At 50.7% G+C, this 20,284-nt stretch overlaps 7 protein-coding genes across 7 annotated transcripts; 3 read left to right on the top strand and 4 right to left on the bottom strand.

Moving 5' to 3' along the window:
- Positions 1-741: 741 nt before the first annotated feature.
- On the top strand, positions 742-1,777 carry J7T55_011458 (lcohol zinc; the record flags this gene model as incomplete). The annotated part of the gene is made up of 2 exons (XM_053134700.1): positions 742-1,407; positions 1,463-1,777. 2 exons carry the CDS (start codon positions 742-744, stop codon positions 1,775-1,777), a joined length of 981 nt encoding a protein of 326 aa, XP_052999267.1.
- Positions 1,778-3,319: 1,542 nt separating this feature from the next.
- On the bottom strand, positions 3,320-4,962 carry J7T55_011457 (uncharacterized protein; the record flags this gene model as incomplete). The annotated part of the gene is made up of 7 exons (XM_053134690.1): positions 3,320-3,543; positions 3,920-3,949; positions 4,041-4,098; positions 4,197-4,370; positions 4,431-4,567; positions 4,655-4,788; positions 4,874-4,962. The coding sequence occupies 7 exons, from the start codon at positions 4,960-4,962 to the stop codon at positions 3,320-3,322; spliced, it is 846 nt and encodes a 281-aa protein (XP_052999266.1).
- A 312-nt stretch (positions 4,963-5,274) lies between these two features.
- On the top strand, positions 5,275-6,928 carry J7T55_011456 (uncharacterized protein; the record flags this gene model as incomplete). The annotated part of the gene is made up of 4 exons (XM_053134679.1): positions 5,275-5,356; positions 5,480-5,703; positions 5,769-5,884; positions 6,343-6,928. 4 exons carry the CDS (start codon positions 5,275-5,277, stop codon positions 6,926-6,928), a joined length of 1,008 nt encoding a protein of 335 aa, XP_052999265.1.
- A 4,159-nt stretch (positions 6,929-11,087) lies between these two features.
- J7T55_011455 (uncharacterized protein) lies at positions 11,088-11,963 on the bottom strand (the record flags this gene model as incomplete). Its single annotated transcript, XM_053134668.1, has 3 exons — positions 11,088-11,482; positions 11,536-11,609; positions 11,680-11,963. 3 exons carry the CDS (start codon positions 11,961-11,963, stop codon positions 11,088-11,090), a joined length of 753 nt encoding a protein of 250 aa, XP_052999264.1.
- A 1,947-nt stretch (positions 11,964-13,910) lies between these two features.
- Positions 13,911-14,721, top strand: J7T55_011454 (uncharacterized protein; the record flags this gene model as incomplete). Its single annotated transcript, XM_053134657.1, has 2 exons — positions 13,911-14,313; positions 14,402-14,721. The coding sequence occupies 2 exons, from the start codon at positions 13,911-13,913 to the stop codon at positions 14,719-14,721; spliced, it is 723 nt and encodes a 240-aa protein (XP_052999263.1).
- Positions 14,722-15,195: 474 nt separating this feature from the next.
- Positions 15,196-16,963, bottom strand: J7T55_011453 (uncharacterized protein; the record flags this gene model as incomplete). Its single annotated transcript, XM_053134645.1, has 4 exons — positions 15,196-15,572; positions 15,824-15,853; positions 15,915-16,553; positions 16,732-16,963. The coding sequence occupies 4 exons, from the start codon at positions 16,961-16,963 to the stop codon at positions 15,196-15,198; spliced, it is 1,278 nt and encodes a 425-aa protein (XP_052999262.1).
- A 1,885-nt stretch (positions 16,964-18,848) lies between these two features.
- J7T55_011452 (uncharacterized protein) lies at positions 18,849-20,039 on the bottom strand (the record flags this gene model as incomplete). Its single annotated transcript, XM_053134634.1, has 2 exons — positions 18,849-19,144; positions 19,229-20,039. The coding sequence occupies 2 exons, from the start codon at positions 20,037-20,039 to the stop codon at positions 18,849-18,851; spliced, it is 1,107 nt and encodes a 368-aa protein (XP_052999261.1).
- Positions 20,040-20,284: the final 245 nt, after the last annotated feature.

Genomic DNA, 20,284 nt, shown 5'->3' with positions numbered 1-20,284 from the left:
ACGTTTAGGTCTGCTCTTTCAGACATTTCTGCAAGGCCTGTGTGGGGCTAGCGAAGCGGACTTCCCAACTTGCCTCTAAGACTTTCCGGGCGCGAGTGGTAAGCGGACTTCTCGACTGTCCGAATACCGCTGCGCTTTGTCAGCGCCGATGTATCTCGGGCGACCTCAAATGATATACGGTACTTCACAGATCTCAACCAGGGCATATATTTGCATCAGCAATGTATACAGATGTATGTAGCACTCTAGCTCAGCGCAAGAGGAGAGTTCTGAATTGGTCATCAGCACTCCAAGTCTTTCCGCAATCTAGGACTGGAGGACCATTGAAGTACAGGCTTCAGCGTCCAACAAGTCGACACTCATCTCCGGAGAATAAGATGCACTCCCGCCATGCCATAAAGAGGCACATCTTACACAGGATATGAGCAACAATGAAGCCACGCCATTATTCAGCTTTCATCGGTCAGACGGTGTCACGGTCTCGCGGCCTCGCGTTTAGCGGATTTAATGAAGCTTGGCAATTATTAATGCGTAGGTTGTAGGCCATTCCACGATGCAGACTTAGCAGATTGTATATGAACGCCATTAATGGCATCATCAACCCTACAATATATAAAGCCACTCAACCATACTCAGATAACACAAGAAAAATTATCCACACATCTTACTACACACTCAACAGAACATCGAACACCTACGTACAAATTTACAGATTGAAACACGCAAATATAAATAAACAGCATGTCTTCTACACAGAAAGCCCTCGTTGTGACAGAGCTTGGGAAGCCAGTCAAGCTCATTGAGGATAGACCCATCCCAGAACCCTCCGCCAAACAGATCCAGCTCAAGGTCAAGGTCGCGGGGATCAACCCTCACGACCAGAAGGCTCGAGATTGGGGCCTCTTCATCGCCCAACACCTCCCTGCGCTCCTCACGAACGATGTCGTAGGCACAGTAACGAAGCTCGGCGAGGGCGTGACCGGCGTCGCAGTCGGCGACAGAGTCGTCACACAGCCGGGCTTCTCGCCGGGTTTCACGCAGAACGGAGTGCAGGAGTACGCCGTCGCGGACGTCGGTGCCTTCGGCAAGATTCCGGAGGGGACGTCCGACGACGAGGCCGCCACGCTGCCCACCAACATCATCGCTCCCCTTGTCGCCATATTTGAAGTGTTGAAGATCCCGGCGCCTTGGTCCGGCCAGGCATTCGATTACGCAAATACCACACTCCTGGTCGTCGGCGGCGGCTCAAACTGCGGGAGGTTCGGCGTCCAGCTCGCCAAGCTCGCGGGCATCGGAAGGATAGTGGTCGTGGGCGGTAACGAGGCCGAGCTCAAGGGCTACGGCGCGACGCACGTGCTCGACCGCCACGGCGGCCAGGACGCCGTGCTGGCTCGCATCCGCGACGTCGTTGGTTGACGACCTGGTCTACGCGTACGACGCGATCAGCCCCCCAGAGGGTCAGGTCCTGGCGCTCAACGCGCTGTCCAGCACCAAGAAGGGCGCACTTGCTCGGCTTCTGCCCCTCGGCCCGGTGGACGAGAGCAAGGTTGTCGGCAAGACTGCTGGGTTCGAGGTGCGGGACACGTATGGAAGTTCACAGGTTCACCCCGAGCTGGCTGGAGGTTTCTGGGAGCGTCTTCCTGGGTTCCTTGAGACGGGCAAGATCAAGCCACTCAGCTATGTTGTCAAGGAGGGTCTGACTGCCGAGAATTTGAATGAGGTTCTTGACGCGTATCGGGATGGAAAGACTGTTAAGAAGACACACATTCATGTCTAGATAGCTAAATCAATGCTCTCAAACTATCTCGACAGTCCCCTCAAACTTTTGTTCATTGTGTTTGTCATGTAGAAGGTTCTCCGTGAAATGAGATATATTCTAAGCTGACTCGCATTTGTTACACACATCACTGCAGCTAGTGTGCTTGGAACCTCGAATGCTGCGCAAGCGCGAGACCACGTCTATCACTCTCACAAATTGTTGATTTCAACCAGAGTCAAGAATGAAGGGCTCTAGCTCTGATTTTATGCGGCAGTGAGGTGTTCATCGTTACCTAGTTCAATATCTAAACCATAATCAGTCCTCAGATTCCTCTGTATTATAATTCTTTCTCATTTTTCATCTCATAAAGAGACTATTGAGGTGAACAGTGTTGCCCGACTTTAGCCACCAAGCGCCCAGTACCATGTCTCTACAGTATGGACTACATACGCACGCCATCAGACTCACGATAAACAATAGTCCCAAGGTTGTCTCGGCCAAACCTTCATATAGTAGCCCGGCATGTTATCAACGTTCTCAGCAAAGAGTTGAGTCATCTGCGATTGAATCCTCGATGAGATTATTAGCGACTACCAGTTAAGGCTCATACGGGGCCACAGGCACTGCATAATACGCAGTCACTCCAACTTCTAGTATTCACAGAATGAAGTCTTATTACCTATTACGGCCGCCGTCATTCCTATCAATAAGTTGCAACGAGCTTTCTGATACTCTCTGGGTGTTATCGTCCTTTTTCGAAGGTGGGCGCGCCACTGTCAGCACTTGGGTGTCCAAGCAAGTAAGTATATGATGTAACACCACTCTTTAAACGACCCGTGCATTGTCACTTGTCCCCCTTTGATTCACTTGACCGTAGATACACTTGTCCTTTCCGTCTCAGGAGTCGGGCTTTTACCAGCGCATTGCTACCCTTGCCAAGTTGACACACGACGCCCACCACGTTCGAATTTGGTATCCGGCCTGGGCCAGGCAGAGTCCAATTGTTAATCGAGTGTCATATCGTATTTACGAATGCGACAAGCATGGACCCCGTCTGGTAACAAAAGTCATCACCAATGACAGTGACATGCTGTTCTTCGCGTCCTCGAGCGATATACATAATTCTGTCACGAGTGTTTGTGGGCTGAGGCTTCTGGTACCTGCCCATGTCCAGTGGAGAATTCAACCAGGGGCTCATCGAAGTGTTGGCAATTCGCCTCGGGCATGTGACTTCCGAGGCGAATTTGTTGAGTCTCATACGGCCTAGTACAAAACCTCCATCCCATGGCTTGTGGAAACAGCGCGCAAATAGTTTGTCCGAACGATCGACGGGCGAGCCGCTCAGGCTCCCAAAATCAACAAGTCAACACGAGCACGGCCCCGAGCGGCTTGCAGAGATTGGGTGAGGTGTGTTGGACAAAGACACAATTTCGCAAAGTCGAGCACACGTTGAGAGAGAGGATGTGGATGTGTGGAGATCGGGCTTCGGCCGTTGCTGTCTAAATCTCTGCGCCGAGGGAGCGGTGAGATCCTCTGGACACCTCCTTACCGCCGGAGGCATCAGTCCGGAGTTTTCATGTCGCCAAGGGGCTCGGAACCGTGTATGCAGGTGTAATGCTCAGGCATCGCACGTGCGTCCCAACCTGGAAGGGCAACGGTTGGGCATACTGAAGAAGAGAACCAAAGTGAGCCGCAGCCGTTGGCAAACAAGCAAGGCAACGTCGCAGACAAATTGATCTTGCCAGAATCGTCCGTTGAATTCGTCTGATCGTGCAAGTTCAGGTCTGTCTGATGATGAGAAACAAGACTTTTGTTTCACGAGCTTGGCGTTCGTCCCACTAGGAAAAAAAGCAAGACGGCAAGGAGAAACGGTCAGTGCGAGGCACAACGTGTGGAGATCCGCTCGGCAGGTCCAAATGCTAGTATGTACTGGACATAGTAGGTGCAGAGTGGAGGGGCAGCAGATTGATTAGCATAGAATTGCCTGAATTGAAGTTTGGAACTCGATATCCTCGATATTTGGGCTCGTCGGCTGAACGCGGGAAGATCAGTCGGAAGTGGTGGATGCGACAGCGGAAGATGAGCGAGCTGGGCGAGATACGATAGCTCAACCATTAATTGACGCAGTGGCTTGAGGGGTGCTGCAGAGGAAGAATGGACCCCTAATCATTGTGTGGCCGGCGGTGATGTCTGTGTAGGGTGTCGTGAAACTGTCCAACCCATGGCCAGCCCCTGAATGGGCTTGCCGCATTCGATCCCAAAGCGCAGGCCACACACTCACTGATTTCACTCCTCCCCACAACCCGCCTCGTGGCATCCTTGAAACAAGCAGAGTCGGTCTAACAATCACGACGCAAGACTGGAAAGCAATCGCGTGTACCAGCAGCAGTGACTCGGTAAGGTTATAGAACAAGAGTATCGCTAGTCTGCAGGTAACCAGGCGAATGCCGAAGGATCGCTGAATCCGAGCGGTCAGCACGGGTTCCTGCAGCCAGTTGCCGTCGAGGTTGTGGTGGTGACCAATGACCAAAATAAAGACTGTGCAAGAGTGGTCAGTTCGGGTCGTCCAGGAAGTGGATAAGAAGGCTTGACTCGCTGCAAGGGACGTGGCCTGCGGGGATGATCAGCACTTGACAACGTCTGTCCAGGGTGACCACTCAAGGGCCCTGACCTGGATGATGCCTGTGCCTTGGGGTTTCCCCGAGATGAATCCATGACTGATCGAGCGATCGGGCTGAACCGACGAGGCGAGTCTCAGGTTGCCAGGTTGCCAGGTTGCCTGCGTGCGATTGTTCTCCTCATTGCTCACTGCTCACTGCTTGCTGCTTTGTTTGCTGCTCAGCCCCAAACGCCATCTGACTAGTCCCAGCGCCTCACTCCTCGATAGTGAGGCACGCAAAATAGTGTGCAGGAAGGTCATTTGGAACACGTCTTCGACTTCACGACAGGACTCAGTCGACAGATTCTGGCCACGTGTGGACACTGTCTTCTTTCGGGATGCATCTCGCGGTTCGCCGTTTCTCCACGGCCTAGCAGCAGCAAATCAGTCGCGCAATCCCTCCAGCCCTCGTGGTTTGGGTGCCACTTTGGGCAGGGAAAAAAGGAATCACTTACCTACGCATGCCCCACTGGGGACCCGTCCCCCCTCTCTTGTTCCCTTCTTCCCTCGTCCCCTTCTCCCGTTTCGGGTGACAGCCTGCCATCGCGTCACTGCGCACGCTCCACAGTCCGTGCAAAGGAGTGTCAGCTAAGCTCAACTGGGGAGCGTTTATTCTCCTTCAGGCCTAGCCAGGAACAGGAAATTACAGATGCAGGAACAGAGATGCAATTCGGCGGATCTCGTGCAGAAAACTGCAATCCTAATCCCAATCCCACCAGCACCAACACCCCATCCGGCTCAGCCCTCTCAGCTAGACTCACTTCACCTGCCAGTCATTGTTGGCGCGCTGCGACCACAAAAGAAGCAGAATTAGGAACGGCTGACGATGATCAAAATTAGGCGCAGGCAAATGACAATGGCACTCGAGCCACCTCCTTCAAAGGACCAGTCAGCCAGTACAGGCGCGCAGGACAATGGGGCGGCGCCCAGCGAGAGAAGTCTAGCCCCAACAGCCCGGTCAACTGCCGGCAAAACATACTCAACGCAGCCCATCCACAGTCTCTTGTCTGCTGTCTGCTACATGCCGTGCCCGTCTGTACTCTACAGGTCGTAGATCATAGATCAGGCCAGACATTTCAGCTCTGAGATCACACGACACTCCTGTCTGCTCAACCAGAGCCGGCTGGCTGGGTTTGGCCAGGACAAGAGGGCGAAACTGTCTGCGCGGCACATTGACAAAAGAACATGGGAAATTGTACCTGTAATTTCCCGTTGCGCTGGCGCGCATGGGATCATGCACGTCGACAATACCTTCACACTTGGCGGGACCAACAGGATTCGCCAGGTACACAGGACTTCCTGCCGCCCACCCTCCAGCTGCCCGCACCTCTTTGTAACCGACGAGGACAGGGTGCCCTGGACCCTCTCTCTGTCTTTCTCTTTCTTTCCCCAGCCGTGGCCAGGTCATTGATCCAAAGGCCCACGGGTCTTGGCGGTACCGACTGTGCCCCTCCTGCTGCCAATTGGTTTGTCCGGCGCTAGGAATTCCTCCCAGACAACGGGTACAAGGTACCTTGTTTTCGTCCCAATGTCCTGGCTTGCCTCACTCTTTTTAATTTCGTCTGTGTGTCACCCAAACTCCCCTGGCATGCATTTTCCCTCCTCTCTTTACCATCTCCAGAGAACCCTCGCTCTTCATCTCTACTCCACTACAGCTATATTCCCTCACCCACGGACTTCGTTGGCAAAGTCTTGTTACCCCGTATTACGATACCAGTGTTTGAGATAGAACCAGGTTCTGCGCACACCTAGACACGCCAGCACGGCATTCGATATCACTCTCACTTGCTCAACCTGCCGCATAAAACCACTTTGGAAACCTTGTTGCGCCTTGTACCCAAGTCAGAACTCGATCCATTCGTTTTCTGGAAAATCGAATCGTACTTCGCCAGCCGAACATACAACTTCACACCCGTGACCAAAGGGCATACGTTCTACAGAGCACAGCATCGAGCAGTGTTCTGACTCTTCGCAAGACTCTCGACGACACATTCATTATCTGGACCCACCGCTCAGGAGCACAGGACGAAGGCCGAAAGCAATCACTTGGCACCATCCACTTGACGGGCTTACAAGACGACAGCGACCAACGCGACAGCGCTACATATATTCATCGTGGATTCCCTCGCGACATATTGCACTTCAAATCCATCGCCATGCAGTTGACCAGCATTTTATCGGCAGCTCTCCTGCCCCTCCTCGCCCTTGCGCAGGACACCACCTCAGGGACGACAACCCTTACGCAAACCTCGACAATGACAAAGACTATCACTCTGGCCAGCAACACCGTGACCATGACCGCTACGAATAACTCGACCAGCGAGTCTACAAGCGTCACTCGTGCTTCCAGCAAGGCGACAGCGACAGCATCGTCGTCGTCGTCCTCCGCAAAGTCCTCTTCATCTGAGACTCCCGGCGTCAACGGCCTTGGAAACGGCGCCGCGTCACTTGGCTCCTCCCATGTGGCTATTGCCGGGGTGGCAGGCATGCTCGTCGTTGCGCTGATGTAAGGATTCGACGATCTAAGCACCCTACAAGTCGAGTTGCGTCCCTCGGGACAGGCGACATGAGACGATCTTCAAAACTTTCAACTTCTATCACTACTGTCATATTCGAACTCTTCGATGCGAGCATCACTCCTAGCCATTTCCTTTGTCGGAACCAAGCAGCAGTTCACAAGTGCTTCACCGCGCGAACCGAATGAACGACTGGAAGGAAACAACCACAACACTACGCAGACGCTGAGCGCCTGGCTGCCTCGGTTCCGACATTCAAACACAGAAAATTACCCAATGGCATCACCGACTCTACGGAAAAGCATTATGCATAATCGGAGTTGAGAGACTTTGGTGGCTTGGCGATTTGGCGGTGGCATCTTCACAAAAAAGCTTCTCACAACTCACCTACTTCACTTCATCGCCCCAGCGACAGACATGCGGACTTAAGTCCGCTCACCGAACAGCCAGTTGACCTATCCTAAGAGCGCATCGATTGCGCCTTCAATATTTGGGCTACAAATATCCAGTGCTTTTCGAGCCTGCCGGCCTGACTTCCAATTTCGCTACTGGGCTGGCTGGACAACTCCACAGGTCCGTTGGGGACCTCACCACTTCTTCACAACCCATCACACCCGAGCTTGGCGGATTTGCTGTCTTTGATATTTCAGACGAGCCACGATGTCTTTGATTTTACACCGCCGTCCTCAGGGACGGCGCGAACGACTTTGAGGACTGTTTTTGATTTACTTTTACTTTTCATACCAAAATCACCTTGAGATTTACCTACTAAAATCCGCGCCCTTACTACAGGGCTTGAGGCGGACTTGACTGTTGATACCCACCCATTCTTCTGTTCACCCGTGGGAATTGGTCTGGAGGAGAGGCGGGCGGCAGCGGCTGAGACCCTTATCAGAGGGTCTCTGAGCGGGCCGTGGAAGTGAGACCTGGTTTGAGGAACATTTAATGACTTCATTGAAACATCATGCTATTTTTGATGACTTGAATATACCATTTGCACCCTCATTTAATATTCCCTGTGGCATGGTGAGCTGAGTGATACGCTGACTGCGTCCACGAGAAGGCGTGCGCTAAAGTTCAGCAGCCTCAACACTCTCGTGCCGTATCGACTGCCAAGACAAATATCAATTTCCGAGAGAAAAAAGACAACGCCACTAACTGGAATAGATGGAAATTTGGCGGATTGCATTAGACTCGATCTTTTATAATCGACTTCGATCCTTCAGCCGAAGCAATCCGCTAGTATGTCGAATTAAAGGTGCCCAGGTGAGGTATCAACGCAACCCTGGCTCATTGGCACCCGTCTGACCCACCCGGTACCCATAAAACGATGAACACTGATGAGCACGGAGCAACGAGCTTATATCCAGAGCCTAATTCGACTTCGAAGGACTTGCGAGCCCACCGATCGGCATAGATCAGCAATTCTTATGGGCTGTCCAAGTCGGCTAGCAATTCGCTCAAGCACGTACGCACATAGGCATTAGAAAAACCGGGGTGCCGACTGATCTCTCATCGCCGAGGTGAAAAACACTAAGAGCTTGTCGTCGCGCCGTCCTCGCAGCCTCGTGGACCTCCTAGACGGCCTCGGGGGCTAGCCCGCCGCGCTAAGCAAGCCCGTCGCGTTGTGACATCGTTTCTAGCTAGTTTCTCTGTCCGCCTAGCCCATTGACGTCCTGCTCAACCGGCCTCGGCAGCCCTCGAAGCTACGCAGTGCACGATATGCTTTGGTCGCCGTGACTCGGTCTTGTCATCTTTAAGGACTTGACATTTCTCTGATGTTGCACGATTTTGGCAAAGAGTACGCCGATCTATGCCTTGGATCAATGCAAATGGTGTCAGGGAGGCTATCGGTTGGCAGGAGCAAATAGGGAGATGTGCAGCGATAGTGTTCCGCCGATGCTCATTGCTGAGGTGGCTTGCTTCTGCAGAGGTGAGATTGATCTAGGACAGCCTGCAGCCCTCCCCTGCTTTTCCTCAAGTGCAGGCAAAGAAAGAGATGTGGCATGCGTAAGAATTGAACACTTTGGTACGATGTCTCACAGCTGCCATTCACCAGGCGGCAAGATTTCACTTTGACACTTCCCCCCCCCCCCCCAAAGAAAGTCAATCCGTGATTGTCTTTTGTATTTTACTGGCTCTCTATTCTGCTCCTCTCGGTAAGGCTCTTGAGGACAGGAACAATCAGTGTTCAGCCAAGATGTGGCTTCTCGATACAAGACCTTGCAACTGCCCCGAGTGGGCGAATTCACCAGGCAAAGATATGCGATTTTGTCTCACACGTGGGACGGAAAGAATGAGATATCTTCCTCAGATATTCAAGATATCGACAAAGTCAGGAGCAAACCAGGATTCAACGTTGTCCGAAAAGTATCCGACATCGCGCTGTCGAAGTGCTTCAAGTCCGCTTGAATCGATACGTGCTGCATTGACAAGACCATTCCAAGATCTCCGGTTCAAAGAGGCACAGGCCTGCTATGTCTACATTACTTGCCACTCTTGGGAGAGAGTGAAAGGTTGGCCCAGATAGCGGAGCATTTACGTAGACAATCTCCACTGTGTAGATCCGAACTTCAAAGAGGAATTTGTTTTCTCTCTGGATTGTGTCTAGAGAAGCGAGCGAACCAACGTGGAACCATTTTGGCTCGCGATACGGCTGACAAAAGGTCGTCAGCACGTTACTTTGCTACAATCCATACTCGATAGACATGGGAGACTCTCGGACACCGCGGACAACCGGGAGCAGCGCGAAAGGGACTGGGGACATCTATATCTAAATGTTCCTCAGGCCAAGCGATGCGTGGCGCATCACGTCCATCCTGAATAATGGTATCGTGACTGAGTACGGTGAGAACTTTGAAAATACCAGCCTCTCGCAATCAGGATTGCCGGCTGACTGCTGTGTCGACAACAATGCCTGAAAAGGAGAGGCCTATTTGTGTCGACGCCCACGGCCGCCATCACTTCATGGCTATTCATGCTTTTTACATCCAGACACATGACACTAGTTCCACATATCTGTTGGAGAGCTTCGCGGTTCATATGCCATCTTCAGTGTAACGGGGCGTCATACCGACTCCGCATCGCTCTTTTCCAAGTAGGCATGGATGGAAATCACATCCTGCGTTGCCTACAGGGCTTAAGCAGGGAGTGACTCGACGAGGAAAAGATACTGAAGGAGACCAAGGACTTTTTCCTAATCCAATACTCGGATATGTCAGGCCACCTTGTTCTGCTCGACATGCCAAAAAGTATGCAGACGTCTCTATTAGGCTGTAGAGCACGGCTGACGGTAGTACCCCTGCGACAGTCGGAGGTCAACCCTGTTAGAGCGAAGATTGACTGGAAAGAAGGATGTCATCATGGACTTTGGAGCATAGGCCTACAGGAAAATTGGTCTTTACTGGAACGAGATACGATGAGTAAATTGGACCAGGATATGCGACTATAATGGGAGGGACACCTGTTTCATGCTTTTGCTCGAGAATTCGCAAATACGTAGTTGAAGAAGACCTAGCGACTTGTTATGCTTGCAAGTTGATAAAACCTACAACTTTTCAACCCACGACGTTGTACAATAGTAGCTTGTGGCATGTAGCACTATATAGGCTAAAATCTAGTACATATTGTGGACTTGGACTTACATATTATAACAATTGAGCCTGACAGACAGCCGGAGGAGGGCTGGGGCTTTCCGAAAGAAAGTCTGTTACAAAGAACATGTAGAGAAGACGATTTTCGATTTTCAAAACAATACCTAGCTCCTGCTTGACTTAGAGGATAATAACCTGGCAACAAATCGCTGTAAGGTGTCACCAAACCAGTTGAGTAACTGTTAAACACACTCCTACGTACCCCTTCCGGAATCTGCCAAAGAGAGAAGGACTTTCACAACCTGGAAGTTTAGACGAGGAAAAACAACAGTTCCCTGTCGCAACGTTTCCAAGAAGGCGAAACCCGATTGTTGTGTTTCCAGCAACTCAGAATCTCCGCCCACTGGGCACCCAAAATTGCATTCTTTACAAGGAGGCGCAAGTCGACCATGTTGACGTCTCCGATTTCGAGCCACTGCCACTCTCAAAAATTGATCTTCATTGCGATCCGATGCCGCACTATTATCTTACAATGATCAGGAAATCGCCAACGGAACCCATCAAACAACATTGCTGTTTTGCTTGTGCTCAGACCAGACCGTCTTTTGGGTCACCATCACGCCATCCATCTGGTAGCTTTCACCCTGATTGTATCCAGGTGCACCTGCCTGCCGGCTGCTGATGTTGACGCGGCGGTTGTCGCGGTAGTCGTCTGACATGAAGTCGTTGTCGGTGTTGGACAATCTTTCGAAGGAGCCCGTGTTATCAAGGTGCTTCTTTTGTGCGCTGCTCCCCTTTACAGGAAGCGTCTGCTTGGAAATTCCGGTAGTGTTGCTCTTGAGCGGGTCGCCGTATCGCAATTGGCGATAAATGGGTACTAGAGTTGGCATGCATGCGCCAATGATGGCGACATATATCTCGACGACGGTGGCGGTACCTGAGGGAACAAATTGCACTGCTCCAATTAGCTCGTGTCGCGAATACTTGCTGCGGGAAACAGCCACTTACGGGTGAAGTTTGTGACACCTTCTCGCACCATTATTCCAGTGGCAATAGAGCGGACCATGCTTGCGGCAAACGCTCTAAGGATATTGTGTTAGCATTTGTGTCTCCATACGCAAGCACCGAAAATGGATTGATAGGTAAACTGACATTCCGCCAAGAAGGAAAACACTCCCAATGACGAGCTTCTTTTTAGTCGAGATGTATAGCTTAGAAACCTCATGAAGGGGCAGAACCAGAGTGAAGAAGTCAATGATTGCGTTGACTATCGAGTTGCCAAGGAAGCATAAAGTGGGATCGAGGCATTTGGTTGTAGGGAGTACCTGGAGTTCCAGATACCAGAAAGCTTCCAGAGGTCGACATTGTACAAAATCCAGTATAGTAATAGCAATACACCAGGCGATACTTGCAGCGCCGAGGATTTTGCAACCCATTTTGACAAATGGTGTAGGGAATATTCGCCAGTAGAAACTCAACACAGATAGCTTTATGAGGGGGGAGCTGTAAGTGTAACCGACCTCCCCGATGAAAACCCCCTAAATAATTAAGAAAAAGAGATCAGCAGGTTCCTAAAAATGTTCCTGAGTAATTTCGTACCTGGAATAGCCAGACGACCGAGTTGGGGTCTTGTGTTGAAGTTATCCTGATATCTCGACCAAGTCCCCCCTTGTACACCGTTATCCCAGCAGCTGCAAGGACCGCATGGTGACAGAGTAGGGCTGCAAGACACAACCAGCCGTCTAAGCCAAAGCTCTGCCGTGTCAATCGCCTTGCCCAAAAACGCAATAGAACGAAAACTGTGCTGATGAACCCCAGGATGCTGCAGCTGATCACTAGACCAGGACCGCTATCGCTGTATACCAGCGGCGAGGTGTCTACCGCTGCCATGCTCTGAGGTTCTTAGAGTTTCTGGTGAACAGAACGAATTTGAGTAAATCGAGCACTGATCTTGGATAGCCGAAGGTTAGATCACGCACTGGGAGACGTTCAATGATTGCAGGGAAATCGGAAAGACAATCGGAGCTCACTTGGCGAGGGAAGCCCCTCAGATGAATTTGTTGGCCCGGTGTGTCCAGGCATCCAGGCAGCTACAGCAGATTCCTGAAGATTAAAATCTTTCCCTTCCAAGGTTTACACAACATCTAAGCGTGGGTGGGGCCACTGGAACGGTGCGCAGGCCCGCTAGAAAGTCCTTCGTACCCAGTGCCTTGACACATGCAGGTGACAAATTTAGTACACCAGGACAAGACAACAAGGCAATATCTGACAGCGAGTACGTACCCATTTAGCCCCTAGTCAGGGGGCTGAGAAGGATCGATAAAGGGTGATTTCAAACTTAAATTGATGATTTTCTAAAATCCTTTATGTTGTAACTGTCATTAAATGGATGAGTTATCATTTTAATAATGGACGATAAGACATCAATCTGAAAGAAAAAAAAAGAAATAAATAAGCCTGTTGAATATTTATCATGAACATGAAAGCAAGCACAAAATCATTTAAAATAAAGCGCAATAATGAAATGATTGGTTAATAGAAACCGCAGCAAAGACGAAACTAGCTGAATGACCATAGAGAGAGGTCTCTGTCATTGGGCATGGTACGGTTTCCCATTGCAATACTGTGTACTTCCTTCTTCAACTTCGGACTGCTCAGTCCATGCAACCAAGATACTCCCGTGTCGAGGATTACGTGAGGCAGTGCCAAGTGGCAATATCACCTGGGGGCTAGGACTTGCGTTGCACTCGCTGAGAGGTTGGTTACCCAATACGGCCCGAAGTCTCGACATCACCAGTGAGCAGCTGAGCATGCCCAAGTCTCCCTGACTCGGGTTCCACGGGGATGTGGTGTAATGTAAATAAGTGAACACGGCATACGCCAAAACAGGCACGTTGCGAACGCTACACGGCTCATGCCGCCAACCGTTGGCGCTTCTCCGGGCGAATAGCAAGGATGGGGCGCGACATGACAGCTTCCATGGGCTTGGTTCGTCCCGCCACATTCGTAGGATGATGTGAGGGGATGCCCACCCACCCTTTCATGCAGGTGAAGGAATGTGATTGATGGAAGATGATGGCAGCCTAGAAGATGAGCTGGCTGCACCGCAGTATGATTGGAAGCAGAGTCAAAAAAATAATGCCGTAGGAATGCATATGTAACCGTGATCTAAAATCCTACGTACACCTGCATGTGGTTCCTCAGCTGTGAGACCCCGAGAAGCTGCATCCACCGTTAATTGCATGACTGCAAAAATGATCTTCGATATCAACATGTGGATAAATTAAATGCTAACTCGTTTGGATGTCAAGAGGGTTGTACTGTGCAACACAACAGCTCGAGCAACTCTTTCTGGTTTGATTTTTCATACATTGGACTTGGCAATGGCGTTCCAATTGCAAGACATCGACCCCGAGACCGACTTTCAGTCGCTCGCTCGATGCCTTTTGGATGCATATCAGGACCCGCCGCAGAGATTCCTGCACATCCTTCTCCCGGTTTTTGGACCCAGTCAAGAAGCCCGTGAGGCGGCCATCCAAGAAGCAGGCGAACGACTGAAGCTGTGGCACTCGCTTGACCCGTCGAGTCATTGGCAGAAAGCAGTTGATGTCACCGGTAAGATTGTCGGAGGCGCCGCATGGAACATTCACAGGACGAACCCGTTCGCGGAACCGCATCCAATGGAAGCCACTTGGTTTCCGAATGACAGTTCGCGCACCTTTGCAGAGAAGGCGCTGGAAAACTACGGCAGACCAAGGTTTGAGGCGGCCCAAAGACCTCATCTATGTAAGTTGATTCACTCGGTTACACACTTCGTAACAATGCCCGTTTCGATTTTATTTTCATTCTGAAAATTGTCATGCTCACCTTTAAGATCTCTTCAATGTTTTCGTGCATCCAGACTTTCGTCGCAAGGGCGTCGGACAGAAGTTTCTAGACTGGGGTATGAATAGGGCAGACGAACTGGGGCTTGAATTTTTCTTAGATGCGACCCCACAGGGTAAACCATTGTATGATGCGAATGGGTTTATTGTTGTCGAAGAGAATGTCACGGCACCGACGACGGATAATCCGGACGAGAAGTGGAAAGAGACGGAAGAAAAGGTCAGCCCCTTCACGTTCTGGCTCATGTGGCGTCCTGTCGGAGGTAAATACGAAGAGGGAAAAACGATCAAGCCTTGGGAGAATGCCTAAAGCCCCAGTCCTTACAAACATGAGAAGAATGAGGAAAACTTTGATTAATACCGGGGCTGAGATGTTTTTGCTAAATGTGACTTCTCCGCCATGCTCACAGGTACGACTTCGTAAAGACTTCATGCGGCAAAAACCGTAGAACGGAGTAATTCATGTTTCAAATCTATTGATTGTGACTATTGTAATTAATAACTGAAGTGGTCTTAAGAAAGGCTGTCTGTCGGGCCACCTATTACGTTGGTTGCTAAGCATGCCTTCCGCTGCCACGCTTCACATGCCAGTGTGCAGTTTTAATGACCTGAAGTCATATCGCTGATGAAAATGTAGTCCAGGATTGCCAATCAAAAGCCCAGACCGGTAGCAACAGGAATGAACGCGTGAATCTCTCGGGCACAAAGGATTGTCTTCCATCTACTGTCAAGTAATCTAAATTGAGAAATTGCAAGATCATGTATTCAGATAGGCATTGATGGCCTAGGGCATCCCGTATCCCGTCAGGCTTTCTGACCTCATCCATGTGTAGACCCGGTCCGCAGCAAGTGATACGGTTGCTGTTGTCTCACCGTCTTCAATCTTGATCATCTCTTCAACCCAGGAAAAGACGGCATCAACGAAACCTTGGACCTGGTGCTCGGTGTTGCTCGCGTGGATAATGACCCGAAGTCTACCCTTGCCGGCGGGTACAACTGGGTGCTCCACAGGAAAGACACAGAAGCCTCGAGCCAGAAGTTGGAAAAAGAGCCACCAGGTGTACTCCGGGCGAGTCATTACTGGCAAGATGTGTGCAAGAAAGGAGCGTTCCTCCCAACCATCCACAAGCGGCACGCGGAGAAGTCCCCTTTTCTCAGCTTCTGGCCATGTAGGATGTGATGTCAGCAAATCAAAAAACAACATCGCTAGGCTTTGGATACGTTCTTGTGCCTGTGCAGCGTCAGTACTTGAGGATCAGTAACTGCGTCCGTGAGATCAATGTTCAAGGTATTACTTGCCTCTTCTGTCTGCCCTGACTCGAGTAACGTGTATCCTGATTTGATGGCGGCTATGAATAGAAAGGAAGGTGCGGTCGTATAGATGACAGAACGCGCGAAGTTCGTCAGCGCACCTCTAGTGATCTTGTTTCCGAGTATGATCGCTGAGGAAGAAGATCTTAGTCACTGGGTTTTGATTAGGTATAAAATTCAGTGGTAACTTACCCCCAGTCGCGCCTATCGCTTTGCCGTACGAATGCACCACAATAGCTATTTCCTTTTGCAAGCCCAATTCGCAGACCAAGCCTGAGCCTTTAGGTCCGATGACTCCAATGCTGTGTGCCTCATCTACCACGAATTGGATATTGCCATGCCCCGCAGATACCTCATGCGCAACATCGACAAGCTCCTGTAAGGGGCAAACATCGCCATCCATACTGTATATAGATTCGACAGCAACGAGAATGGAGCGTTTGCCCTGCTGGACCAGTCTTTGAGACTTGAATACCTCGAGCAGAACACGACGGAAACCTTCGACATCGTTGTGAGGGAACTCAAACTTGTCCATGGCCAGGCTCTTGTTGACGCCCTCGTGCGTGCTTGCGTGAACCAAGGCATCATATACAATGACATCACCTGGGCGAGGTAGTGCGGTCCAAACAGCAACATTGGCTTCAAATGCCGACCCGACCAAGAGACCATCTTCAGCACCGTGAAAGGCCGCGATGTCTTTCTCTGCCTGCTCTAGGTACTTGGAATTGCCATCCATTAGGCGCACACCATTAGAACCAATAGAGAAGTCAGGATGGCGCGCCACCTCAGCGTGAAACTCGGCCCGCCGTGCATCGCTTCTGCTAAGACCCACTAGGGCACTCCCAGGTCAGCATTCTGTCTTGAAATGTCTTCATGAGGCATCCGAGCAGATCCAATAAATTGAACACAATGTCCAAAGAATTTGCTTTGGAAACAACTCTTGCTAATTGGGGGATTTGTGATGAGACACCAGAGAGTGAAAGTCTCTGTTTGGAAAAGATTTCCCTACATATGTCACCGGAGCAGAAATCGACAGCGTCGCCGACCTGCCACTGATTCTCCACGACAGACCAGTAGAGCCCGGTCGTGCGGCGTGAATCAAGGACTTCTTCGAGATTCCTGTAAAATGTTGAGTTCGTATGGCGCGATTGTGAAAGTTGTGGCGCTGTATCCCTTAAGCGGGTGATGAATGTGCTTATGGGAGGGATTTCCGAGTCAGTATCTTGGCCGTAGTCACCCATGGTTGAAGTCTAAGTTGGTTTGATGGAAAGCAAAGGACAAAAATGAATCGATCTTTGCTGTGATGCTCATAGGTGGTTCACAGTATTACGGACTCAGCGAAAGGGGCCTCCTGCCGAGTGTTTGAGCTGCGGCTGAGGAGCCGTCTCTACATGAAGTCTTCCGCTGGATGGGTCTTATCAGGTCCATGTTCTCCAGGCAATTCACCTTCTGTCCCGCTAACCCGAATTCGAAATCAAAACTTGGAAATTTTGCCCCTGCCACAGTAGAAGGTCAGCACAATCCAGAGAAGGTGATGCAAAGTACGTAACTCTTGCTGTAACGGAGGTACTTTGGGGGCGGTTGGATGCCAATGCATTGTACCTGAGGCTTTTGACACTCCATGCAGTCAACGGGGCGAGCAGGCAGCCGTATTCCATATGCAATACGCAATTTCTGTGAATCTGCACCATCCATAGAACGACAGCGGCGTGTGCCGTGCCGTGGCCCAAGTTCAGAATTTTGCAACAGGTAAGCCTAGCTGTCCAGGCGCTAAACCATCCAATATTGTGCCTGTTAGCCCTGGCCGCGTAGTTCCCGCCCCTAGTCTGTAGGATCGTACCGCAGCCCTACCTAGGCTCGGGTAGGGGCGCGGGAGCTAGAAGCCTCAGCCCTCCCAGGGTCCAGGGTCACGACAATTGACGTCAATAGCACCGACATTATTGAAGCATATGCTGTGTAATGTAGGCCACGTAGTCTGATAGTTACGAACTTGGTCCTCTGCAGATGGGCTGGCAGGCTGGCCGCGTGTATGAAAAAGGAAGATCGTGAATGCAGATCCAAGGGGCCGGATATTGCCGCGTCTGCAGGTCAAACGGCTGTTGACTAGAGAATGTAACCCTCCTTGCTCGCAATATGGTCCCTCTTCGGACTTGTGTGAACAAGAACACCCGCATTACGACCCCGTCTTCTTCAGCGTTCTTGCCGTAACAGCCGCTAAAAGAAGACTGTCCAACAAACAGGCGAAGGATTTCGCCGAGCCAGGAAGGATCATGCAAGTAAGCATGTATGTCCATTTCCCGCTGCTACTTACCCAAGTAGGAGCATGCTGCTCTGTAAGTTGGCCTCGGCACCCTCTCATACACTTGGCCTCTGCCGTGCTTACCGCAGCACTCACTGTAGGCTACACCTGTCTACTTGAACCCAAAGCGGCACAGGGCACGGAGGTAAGCAATACCCTTGACGATTAATACGAGCCGTTGGACCTTCGAAGCACTAAGAAATGCAAATCGCAAAAACTTTCATGATCCTCCGGAGTTCGGAGCCAGAAATGGAGGGGACAGCTCGCAACCATGATTGGCAGACGAGGCCGAGGTAAGACCATATCACAGGCCACCGCATCGGGCCCCAATTCGCGGAAGAGTACCAAGAAGCTCAACGTTTCAGTCCCATTCCAGCCCATATGTGCAACCAAGCTGAAGGATTCAGCACGGTCTGGCACGTCATTTGCTACACACTGTGGTATCGCCTTGCCAGAGCCGGCATTAGGAGCCCGGCATAGTGGGTGGTCTGATGTCAAGACTATTGGTGTGAATCGTGCCGCCTGTTCCGTGTGGGAGGCTCAAAATATTCGACGTGACGATGCGGCTAGGAGACTCTTGCCACAATTCCCATCTCAATTTAGCAAAATACTGCCTGTACATAGAAAGAGCATGTTTGGACTTGTGTGAATGTCTTGCATCTACCATGCCAGTTGCGTTCTTGAACCCTTTTGCCAAATTTCGACGCGCATGTAGGCCACATACTAGAACAATGTTTTCCAAAGACGAGAACATGATCCATTACATACATCAAAAACCTCATGTAAAGAGAGCAAGAACATTGAGATGTGCAATAAGAAAATGAGAACTAGAGCCTTTTCACAAATTCTGCCATCTTAGTCGCAACACCCCAAGCACTGTCTGCGAAACCTATGATATCGCCAACCAAGAATGTATCGTGAACTGCGTTTTCCTCTATATGCAATTCCACAACACTTCCGGCTTCACGCATCTCTGAGGCCCATTTCGTTATTCGTTCGTAAAACAATTCTGCTGTTCCAGCATTTACGAACATGGGAACAGGTGTGGGGAAGGGATTGCCCAACGGAGTGATGTATGGATCAGTCCTTGGCAATTTACCCGCATACGAATGTGCCCCCCAGGCTACTTAATGTCAGCTTTCGGGTAAAAAGACCTTTGAGGACAAGGCATTAGAGAGCCTAAGGAGAGGAAGAAAGTGGTAAATACCTCCAAATGTCCCTGGCGTGAAGTCGGTGTTCCGATTCGGGTTCCCTCTGGAATCGTAATAGAAGGGTTCGACCCAGGGCGAAAGTAAGACAGCGCACTTGGGAGTAGGCGTGTTGATCGCAGATCCAAATTCGTGTAAATACCGCAACAGGGCCGTAGCAAGGTTGCCGCCAGAACTGTCCCCAGCGATGAGGATTTGGCTGGACGGGATATTGAGTGTATTTAGGAGAAAGACATAGCTCGATAGCGCGTCTTGCAGTGCGGCAGGGAAGGGATTGACCCCATTGTATCCACTCAGGCGGTACTGTAGAGAGAACACAGCATCTGCAGCACCGGTATCCAGAAACTTCTTTGCAATAGATCCACACTGCACTGTTCGGCCGTCACCTTGAATAAAAGCCCCTCCATGAAAGTAGAGGACAACGGTCTTCGAAGCTATATCTTTACCAGGAGCGTTCGGGAACCAGGTGCCGCCAACCTCCTGGGGTTTGATAGTCTCAGACGCCAGCGGTCCCTTAAAGAGATCAGAGGAGGGCACTGGGACTGTCTGAAATCTCTCACCCTCTTTCCCTGGTTTCAGTGAGAGTTTCTCTGTAATTCCCACACGAGAAGTGGCATCCAGAAGTGGGTAGACAAGGCGGGACATGAATGTTTGCTTGGCGGTCCATGTCCGAATCGGCCTTAAGGAAGGTATCAAGGAAATGGTGGCATAGTATGGCAGCCGCAGGATAACGAGAATGGCGTATGACAGCTGGAAAAATGATCTCAGCGGTTGGTATGATACCAGTGGATGCTGACTGTGGGCCGTCATCCCGGCCAGATTGCTGATATAATGCTGGAGAAAGACGTGCTACCAAATGCGGATTATCAGTCCCAGCTTTTCAATTTTTCTTTCGCGTGAAGAATGAATATTCTCATGGACTTAGGAAGCCTACCGCAAAATCTCAAAGACACTCTCGACCTCTACAGAATATGTGAGGCACGTGCAACAAATGATCTGCTTGAAATCTGTAAGCAGACGGTGATGTGGCGGACTCGGAATGTTCAATGAGGAGA

The sequence above is a fragment of the Diaporthe amygdali genome (assembly GCF_026229845.1).
Source record: "Diaporthe amygdali strain CAA958 chromosome Unknown NODE_2_length_3802984_cov_64_841326, whole genome shotgun sequence".
Classification (NCBI taxonomy): Eukaryota; Fungi; Ascomycota; class Sordariomycetes; order Diaporthales; family Diaporthaceae; genus Diaporthe; species Diaporthe amygdali.
This window is presented reverse-complemented; position numbering and strand designations above follow the sequence as displayed.